The sequence below is a fragment of the Hippocampus guttulatus genome, chromosome 6, assembly GCF_054856545.1.
Source record: "Hippocampus guttulatus isolate MCC_2025c chromosome 6, RoL_Hgut_1.0, whole genome shotgun sequence".
NCBI lineage: Eukaryota > Metazoa > Chordata > Actinopteri > Syngnathiformes > Syngnathidae > Hippocampus > Hippocampus guttulatus.
The window spans coordinates 16,924,875-16,935,220 of NC_141266.1; the positions used below are offsets into that span (position 1 = coordinate 16,924,875).

At 39.2% G+C, this 10,346-nt stretch overlaps 1 protein-coding gene across 1 annotated transcript; it reads right to left on the minus strand.

Moving 5' to 3' along the window:
- Positions 1–261: 261 nt before the first annotated feature.
- On the minus strand, positions 262–3,205 carry LOC147203812 (prostate-associated microseminoprotein-like). Its single transcript, XM_086113772.1, has 3 exons — positions 2,946–3,205; positions 1,699–1,807; positions 262–1,630 (listed from the first exon to the last, which is right to left on the minus strand). The coding sequence occupies exons 1-3, from the start codon at positions 3,049–3,051 to the stop codon at positions 1,456–1,458; spliced, it is 390 nt and encodes a 129-aa protein (XP_085969898.1). The 5' UTR covers positions 3,052–3,205; the 3' UTR covers positions 262–1,455.
- Positions 3,206–10,346: the final 7,141 nt, after the last annotated feature.

Below are 10,346 nucleotides of genomic sequence, written 5' to 3' on the forward strand. Positions count from 1 at the left end.
TCATTCATTCATGTTCCGAACCGCTTAATCCTCACTAGGGTAGCGTGGGGTGCTGGAGCCTATCCCAGCCGTCTTCGGGCAGTAGGCGGGGGACACCCGGAACCGGTTGCCAGCCAATCGCAGCAGTTCTCTTTATCTACATTTATTTTTGTGAATGCAAACACAGTTTTTCTTCCCCCCCCCCCCCCCCCCATATTTGCTGCTGTAGACTGTAAATTTCCCCAGTGTGGGACAAATAAAGGACAAAAGGATATCTTATAATTTCGAAATATACATTGTTTTATTAAAAATCACATGCACATAAATATGGTCAATACATAATGTATTTGGGCGGCCCGGTAGTCCAGTGGTTAGCACGTCGGCTTCACAGTGCAGAGGTACCGGGTTCGATTCCAGCTCCGGCCTCCCTGTGTGGAGTTTGCATGTTCTCCCCGGGCCTGCGTGGGTTTTCTCCGGGTGCTCCGGTTTCCTCCCACATTCCAAAAACATGCATGGCAGGCTGATTGGAAGCTCTAAATTGTCCCTAGGTGTGAGTGTGGGCGTGGATGGTTGTTCGTCTCTGTGTGCCCTGCGATTGGCTGGCAACTGATTCAGGGTGTCCCCCGCCTACTGCACGGAGACGGCTGGGATAGGCTCCAGCACCCCCCGCGACCCTAGTGAGGATCAAGTGGTTCGGAAAATGGATGGATGGACATAATGTATTTAATCTTGAATTTGAATTTAACCAGATGACAGCCTCATCGACGGCATACCACCACATTTAAACAGGGTAAATTGGAATGAAATGTAATACCTCATGTTTGTGCCTTGAGATACCAGTTTCATTTAGTCACTCAAATTTAATGTAAACAATGAAAAAGTTTGTACCTTGAATAATTCATTGAGAGTGCTGGGATGTGCGACTTGGCCACTGGGGGGCAGTAATATACAGTCATGAAGATACAAATGAAGAAGACTTTCACAAGTACTTTGAGAGACTCAGTAAACTGCAGTAATTTTGCGGGGAGGTCCGCACAGGATAAAGAGAATGTACCTGTGATTATTGTTAAAGTGTCTATCTACATGTGTTGATGCACATCTTGTGTTCAAATATCTGTCGCTCATGGTGATAACACAGTGACTATGTAGGCTATTTCTTAGTCCGTCTTTGGCATTTTAAATATACAACATGCATCTCTTTGTTTTATGTTTAGTTTTACAGTAAACTGGAATTGGCATTAAACAGCTGATTTTGTATTTTTTTTATTCCACATGCTATTGCACATTATCTTAAATTTTTGCTTGTAACTCAAAGCAAAAATTTGCCAGACTGGTGGCTCGTATCTCAAACACAAGTTCGTTCACTTGTATCTGAAGTCACTACTGTACCAGAATGACAATCAGTTTACACTTCATGGTTCAATGTTATTTTTTACTGTACAATAACATTATTCTATTTTGCATAAGTTACTGGACTCAAAACATGGGATCATTGTCAGCCTTCCAGGGGAGGCCCCCAGCTGTCCGGAGGTGGCCTCGTCCCCACAGGCAAGGCAGCTTGTGATTGGCTCTCATTACCACCACACTGGTGCAAGAGTCAGGCTTGCGGATGATGTCACACCATTCAGGATAGTCCACAGGTTTGGAGCCGCTGTCGGAAAGTTACATTAGTGCATAGAACCAAGGGATCGAAAATAGGTTTGGGGTAAATGTACTTACTGATCACAGCATCCAACTCCAAAAGGCTCCATGCAGACACACTGGTAACAATCCACTGTGATCCAACGCTGTCCTATCCCATACATCTGACCCAAGTACTCACAACTCCCTGCAAAATATGTAGTGTATTATGTCTAAATGCAACATAAACTAAAGTATGTGGAGTAACAGACTGTGGCTCTTGAATGGTGAGAATTAATATTGAAAAATAAAACTATTTGAAATGTGTATTTACACACACTCTGGGTAACGTGAGGTACATAAATTATAATACAGCGGTGTGGACTCTACACACAGCCTGATGCAGCCCACCATGCAACTCTAGAAAACCCCCCCAAAATATTAGGACCTCAAATCCTCTTATAGCACGAAATAATAAACATTTGCTTGATTGTTGCATCACATGCATCATAAGTTTCCTCATAACTGTACAACATAATTGTTATTCTTTTTTCCCAATTATTAGGGTTTAATTATGAATAATTAATGAAGGGTGATAAGAATATTAGCCTTTGCACTTATACTTTTGATGTTAATTATAACCTAGTATATATTTTTTTGTTTATGTGCGAGATTAAGAAAGCTTGTTCTTTTCTCATTTTCTGTGAGACAAAGCAAGATATCTGTGGTTGAGGGTGCACCGGTTGCATGAGGCAGATGATATACTGTATTCCTTTTCATTCAAATAGTCATTCAAAAGTCATTCAAACATTCATATAAATTTGGTTTCGAGAGTGCCCTCACACTTAAAATATTAAACAGGAGCATAAAATAATGCTTTTGTGAATGACAAATGCTTTTGATTTAGGCCAACTCCGGCATTAACTTTACATTGGGTGCAGGTTTTGTACATTTGACAAGTACTGGGAGTTAATACGGCCATTTGATTGTAACACAGTGGGGGAAATTCCCATTACAGGTGTACAGTATTGAGTAAAAACAGATAACACATCGTGTATAGCAAGTAAAAACAATGAATACATAAAAACAAGTTTAGAATATTACACATATTTTCTTCATAGTTCAAACTGCATGTAATGTGCACAAAGGTGCATTATTGTGCTCCATTGGGATTGTTGTGTTGAACATTGTGACAGATTGCAGGAAAGTAACATTTATGAAGCTTGTGCATTTGAATGTGCTTGCAAAGTCCCTTTGAACTGTAAAATCAATGGAAACCAGGAAACTCTTCGCTATTAAAATCCGTGATATGCCATTTAAAACATTTTAATTCATCCTGCACTGACCTTTGGTGTTGAAGAAGCACTCCCCGCTGCTATGAAGTGAAAATAAGGGCACGCTGGCACTGAGGAGGACCGCATACACCAACAAGAACGTATGTACTGTTGCCATCGCTGCAAACTACCCCATGAAAGAAAACGACTTCAAGCGTAGTCTCCTTGACAATGCCCCACAAGGACGGTAGGCTCACTTATTTATATCACCAGAGTGCACATTTTCCATTTCTGGTTACTATTTGTCCATCCCCACAACCTGCTCATTAATACTCATCCTAAACATGACGCGTGCGCACGCACACACACACACACACACACACACACACACACACACACACACACACACACACACACACACACACTGATGTTATTACGACGCTGCTTCACAAGAATTACCCCCCTGAGCGTACAATGTGCACTCTTTCACATAACATTTGTCTCCGGAGAGGGTTCCTTCGGTGAGAATCACCACCACGACAACACACAGGCACCTATTTTCCTACACAGGAACTGCACGTGTGGCATGTGAGTGCACAAAATCCCTTGAGCTCTTTCCCCTTTGCCATCAATGTTGTTTGCATGTAGTCTTGTGTTTCCAAATTGTATTTTTATTGTATTTTTTTCTGCAAACAGGCAGCACAGTGGAATAATGTAAGGTTCATAACAAGATGTATGACAAATCTATTATTCTGGATACCAGTATGAACAAAACAGGTGCATATGTGCAAAATATGTGCTCTTAATGCGTGTAAAAAGAGTTGTCCACTATCCAAACACAAATACAAAGAGTTAGAAGCAAACAACAAATATAACTACTGGTACATGGCATGCTAGGAATTTTTTTGTCCAGTGCAAGGGCTCTCATGTATAAAAATTAATACTCAAGGATGGCATAAAACTGCTGAACAGCAAACTAACATTGAGTGCAAGAACTCATTCAAAAAAAAAAAACAAACACCCTAATAAATAAATAAATAAATAACCTCACTCTATGTTTGTCCTGCATATCATTACAATTCTGCAAAAATGTTTGGGCCTACTCACGTATAGGGTAGCATAAGATCCAGTGCAGCTACGCCATGTCTGCCATCTATTGGTGAATGTTCATATTATGACACAAAAGATCAAATTTTCAATTTCATTTCTGGATATATTGTAAATGTTTTTCCCAATGTATCGATAATTGCTGACCTGTGATTGGCTGGCAACCAGTCCAGTGATTACCCCACCTCTTACATAAAGTCAGTCGTGACAGATTTCTAGCTCAGCTGTGACACGCACTACAGAAAACGCAGGGATCAAACTGCACAAAATTTGGAGATGCCTGCTTTTTATTGGACTATATAAAACTGGTTTAAAGCTGAGAACATTAAAACTTCAAGCATTTGTGCTCCTCAAATTGCCTGCTAATCGTCACGGATGACTCACCAATGTAACTCACTGGTGTGCATCTAATTCAATTTGTCTAATTCAATTTCATATCAGATACAGTACGTAATGAACTATCATTTAAATTACATGAGATTGATGTAGATGTTACATGACTGGGGGAACTTTGGCCTTTAAGCGGCACTTAATATGAATATCTCATTTTGATATGGTATGTTTTTGCTAATTGGAAAACATGTACAGCGACCAAAAAAAAAAGAAGAAAATAATAATAATGATAATAATGAGGAGGGAATAATGGCAAATATGCCTTAGTTTATCTTTTAAAATGTGTGATTTAGCAAATGTTTAAACAGTATGAATGTGTGTGTGTGTGTGTGTGTGTGTGTGTGTGTGTGTGTGTGTGTGTGTATAAGATAAGATAAGAAAACCTTTATTAGTCTCGCAAATGGAGAAATTCCCAATTCACAGCAGCAAAGTTATGAAAGGAAGAAGTATATATATATAGATAGATATATACACAGTATACATATCAATTAATTATACGTGGATTTTCATTATTTGCCTATGGCACTATTACTTTCGTCAAAGAAACAATTTGACATATTTTATTGGCCAGTTTGTTTATTTTAAAAGTCACTTTCCATGTCACCTAGCATTTTTCACAAACTCTCTGACAGACATGAGGTGGGAACATGCTACAGTATCAATGCAAGTCAAAAATGTTCTTGACTGTCATATTTTCTACTCATGTAAACACGGTTTTCCGATTAATCTTGCATTTGTGGAACGTGAATCAAACAGAAAAAATTGGGGTCTTGTCATTTTTTTGTTTATGTATGTCTATCTTTCATTGTTTATTTTATGATCTTTGAATGCCAGCTTGCAATAAAATGGACAAAACAAAACTGAAGTATTGAGTCTTATTGAACACTGTTATAATTTATTGAGCATTTTTATACCTCACTGCTCTTTGAATTGATTGTGTGTATTTGTCTGTAGTTTCCATGATGTCTCGTGGTACCAAGCCTGTTATTTCTGTCGAAGCTGAAACGGTTGCTCTTGTAGTTGTGATTGTTTTGTTAATATTTGCCCGTCTCTATGCCACCTAACCTGTCTTTCGAGTTCTCTGAGATTTTTCTGATAACAAAAGAGGCCTGGTTCACATTACTTCTTATCTACTTATCTCGTGTCACATTTGCGTATTGTGTGCTGGCGAACAGGGGCTACTTTATCACGCATCACTGGCAAATGACTCCATAAGGATGGATTATTATGCCATTTTACAAAATGGACTGCTCGATCATCATACGATGACCAAAAGTCTCTTCTATGTAAAATACATTCATTAAAAAGATTAAAAATAGCAGCTGGATTCTATAAACACGCTTGTAGGATATGAAGCTTTGTTGATTCATCGACAATCGGTCTTTACTGGCTCTCGAGCTTTATTCAGCATGTGGAGGAAATTGGAATATATCAGAAAGTAACACTGTGAATAAAAAGAAATTCAGAGGTCGTCAATAGCCAGATCCATTCAGAATCCAGTTGACAATATTGGTAAGAAAAGGAGAATAATCATTGCAAGAAATGCAAATAAAGAAAACAAAAACTCACTTAAAAGTGATATTTCCCTCTTTAAATCATTTATCAGGAGTCTAATATGTACACTAGTAGTAACCGGACGTTAGCATGGGCAGACCCGTCGAATGCTTTGCATTTGACCCATTCGACAAAATTTGTGAGTCAAGCAAGCGGGTGTGCAAGTTCAAGGCGATCAGATAACGTCGCACTTTAAAACAAGGAAAGAGGAAAGAAAAACTATTTTTAGTTTTTCTTTGTAAGCATTACTTCGCAGAGTATGTCTGTAGGCACATTTCTGAAGAAAAAAAAGCAAAATTCCATTTCGTACTTTTTATTTGATGTCATCAGACATTTAAGTTGGCTTGTTAACAAAAGCACTTAATTTTGAAAAAAGAAATGTTTCATTAATTCCTCTGATTCGGTATAACTATATGGAATACTGTAATACGATATATACTTTTTAAACACCAATTACTTGACACAAATATTTGGGCTCTGAATTATAATCAACGGTTTTCATAATGACCTCAACATTGTTTTTAGGGACATCACTGGTAGAAAGGAAAGCCCTTTTTCTCCCCACTCCAGCAGCAAGACGGTTCCATGATTTCGCTTGATAAACACTTCCATGTTTGCTCTCAGAACAGGATGGAAATCCCCGTAAAGAGAATGAAGTCCACAATGAAACACAAACAAGTTCAGTCGTTACGCTCTACATCCGTTTATTTGAAATTGAAGTGACTTCTGACAGAATAAGCAGTTGAGACTGTTCTCACCGTGCGGTGCTATCTGGCAAGTTTTTGTTACTTCTATTAAAAGAATCACCGAGGTGCCTTTGAGACAGGAGTGTCACTATAAATTTCATGGACAAAGAGGGCTTGGCCTGCAGGAGATGCACAGATGCACGGATTTTAAATCAATACCGTTGAAAATTTTTAAGTTGCCATGAGATTTGAAGTAATATTTCACTCTGTTATCGTGCGCTACACAAAGACAGGAATTATCCATTCATCCATCCATTTTCCGATCCGCTTTATCCCGAGCCTGTGCTCAGCAGGTGTTGCCAGCCAATTGTTTGTCTATGTGTGCCCCGCGATTGGCTGGCAAAAAGTTCAGGGTGCACCCCACCGAACGCTTGGAGTCAGCTTTGTGGTTAACAGAGAAATGTGTGGGCCCCGCTAAGAACATCCAATGACATAAAATGTTATAAAACGAACTAACCCAATTTTAAGAGACTTATCATCGTACTTACTCGTGTGCGCTCAAGTTTGGCCACTTATAACAAGACCTCGGATTTTCATTCTGCTACATTTTCATGATGCCAGTGCCAGACGCCGTAGGAATATGTCTGATATTTAGTTGACATGGAAAAGCACAAGAACAACCGAATATCAAACATATCACACAGCGTCCAGCTGATCGGAACTTCTGCTGAATGCTCGGGCGACCTGAAGACATGACACATGACATAAAACGTGAATAGAGAAGAGGCAATCACACATGAGTCGCTAAATATGGGGCAATGCCACAGATGCACTATGGAGAAAGAGCTGACAGACTTGAGGCTTCACTTTGCTTTAAGAAATGGGCGTGAACATGCAAAGGATCAAATTTCGGAGCTCTGCAAAAAATAAAAAATCAAATCAACACATGCAAAAATGACACTTACCGTGATTTCTCGCAGGAAGTAAAAAAAAAGTCACACTCGACAAGTATTAATTGTTAAAAATGAGCGTATGTGAGCAATTCCTCAGTGGGACAGTATTTATATACAGCGGTCTGTGGGTTTGGGGGGGCCACTCATGTCAGCGACACGCGCATTCACACACATTTGGTGCTGCTTGTAATTAAACTTGTATTGATCCAGGCCTGCAGCCTTTCCTCTCCACATTAGCCTAATCGATAGACGTGATGTTCATCCCACTTTGAGCGCTCTCTTGCACACACACGCCCACTCATGACTGCAGCTGCACAATCAAATAACTTTCAGGCTTTGCCTGTAGGCAGGACACACATAGGATGAACTTTGGAAACATGACTACGATGCTCTTCATTGGCCAATAGGGATAATAATACACAAATGATAGGTAAAAATTTGTGTTTAGTCTATAATTAAATTTCACACTCAAATATGGCTTTTGGATAAAATATTAACATTAAAAAATATTTAAAATAGATATAATTTCAAATTGAAAAAATCTTATTTGACACAATAGCTGAAAAAAATATGAAAACCAAATTAAAATATGAAGGTTAAAGTTTTCCAAAGAAAAATGGCGAATGCTGACAGTTTTTTCAGATTCATGTTATATTTATTATTTCTGTTTATTTTTAACGTGACAATTCAATTGGAAATGTAATAAACTAAAACTGCAACTGGCTGGCAACCGGTCCAGGGTGTACACCAACTCTCTCCTCGGTCCTCTGGGATAGTCTTCAGCAAACTAATGACCATAATGAGAATAAGGGGTATAGAAAATGAATGGGTAGAAAAAACAACACATCAAATAACATTTTTTTTTAAATATATTTTACCAGTACATCAAAATCTTCTTTGCAGATACAAGTACATAAAAGATCCCAACACCTATGACATGCTTGTCTTTATAAATTCATCATAACGGTCAAGACGCAATTGTTCGCTCACTTTCACACTTCATACAATCACAGAGGTAAGACTGAAAGGACACAAATGGATTGAACTATATCTTGAAAATGACTTTTTATGATCAGCATACTGTCTTGACCAAATCATTTTGACGAACTAACCCAGTCGAACCCCCTCGACCACAAGTGCCACCGTTTCAGTAGCCGCGACTGTATTGACCTTGTGAGCCTATTGGGGCAGAAGGACAGCCCTCTGATTGCCTAATTGTGAGCCCGGGGCTACTTTTTAATACACTCACTCAAACAGATGTGGTAAGTGCACAGAGGGGGCAAAGTCAAACATGACCAAAAAGGTTAAATAACAAAAAGCATTTTTAAGTTAAAAATAAAAATGTCTGATGCCATCATGTTTTGTCGGTTTAGCATGTTTCAAAGACTCTAAGGGTCTTTTCATATTCAAACTTTTTTTTTTGCCACAAATATTTATACATTTGTTTTGTATGTTTTGTAAAATAAAAGCGAGGTGAAATTACTCACAAAATATTTATAAATATGAGGTAATTATGAACTCATGACCATCAACAACGAGCCAATTATTCTTCATATAAGTCAAATGTGCTTAAGTGAATGTTACATTTGCAGGTGATTGAATTGCATGACCTGTTAAATTCCATATCACTACAACAACACTTTAATGACACAATTAAAGAAATCATTGTCTATGCCAAATTAACTTTGCTCTTTCAATCAAAGCTGTATGGAAATAAAAAATTGTAACAGGGTGCGACCGATGCAGGTGACACTTTCTGATTGGTTGGCTCTCATTATTTTTTGTCTGTTGGGCGTTCTCGACAGTAAAATGAAATGACAATACTGTACATCACGGGTGTCAAGCTCGAGGCCCAGAGGCCAGATCCGGCCCCTCCACATAATTTTATGTGACTCGCGAAAGCAAATCAAAGGTGACAACTTCCATGATGCTTGCTAGAATCTGGCCCAAAATTTCAAATTCTCATATCTCATAAATCAGAGATACTGTAAGCATTTTCTTGTTACCAAACCCCACATTACAGTTACTTCAACAATAGTTGAATAAACTGTTATTCTTGACATCAACAAAACCAGAAACAGGAAATTTTTTAAATCACAATAGCGGCACGGAGGAAGGGGGAACACCAGAAAAAATGAGACTGAGCATGATGGGAAAAGTTTGCATTGTGGTGAAAAAAAAATCTAGTTGTACTCTTGTATAAATACTGACCCTGCAAAACGGAGCCTTTTTAAAAACTCAGTCCAAGACTAGGCTGTGACTAAAAACTCTGAATTTTGTCATTACATGTAAACACGTGTGAGATGATAGTTTTCCAAGGGTCTTTTCTAAATCTTCTCAAAGTCTTTTGATGTCCAGATTCAACCATTTTTGTTTGAATGATGATGATGATGTCTCACGTGGTGGGATGCCTCCAAGTGGCGCGAGGGGGGAACGCCGGGGCTCTTGGGCAACAGACGCGGCTAAATGCCCACCAGCCAGCGGGGAAGGAGTAAGGTGAGGCGCCCAGTGCTCGCTCTGCCGGAATGGAGGGGAGTGGTAGTAGCCGCCTACATCCCTCCTGAAACAAAAATCAGGCGAGGGCACTTCCGGGACCCGCACTGGGTGTGAACCTAGCGAAGCACCAGCGAGAGTCGTACCGGGTGTGGAACTCGTGAGGGGGGGGCAAGTCCCTGACGGGGGCCGATTGCCCAGAAGGAGGAGGAAGAGGAGGATGATGATGATGTGTCAATACAGTATAAACACACAAAATATATCGTTGCATCCAATAAAGGGAGACG

What these genes read in the sequence shown, in the direction of transcription:
- LOC147203812 (XM_086113772.1), bottom strand. Translation starts at nt 3,051, where the DNA reads ATGGCAACAGTACATACGTTCTTGTTGGTGTATGCGGTCCTCCTCAGT. An exon ending in GTGCTTCTTCAACACCAAAG is followed by an intron (nt 1,808 to 2,945) that starts GTCAGTGCAGGA and finishes CATATTTTGCAG; the next exon opens with GGAGTTGTGAGTACTTGGGT. An exon ending in GGAGTTGGATGCTGTGATCA is followed by an intron (nt 1,631 to 1,698) that starts GTAAGTACATTT and finishes ACTTTCCGACAG; the next exon opens with CGGCTCCAAACCTGTGGACT.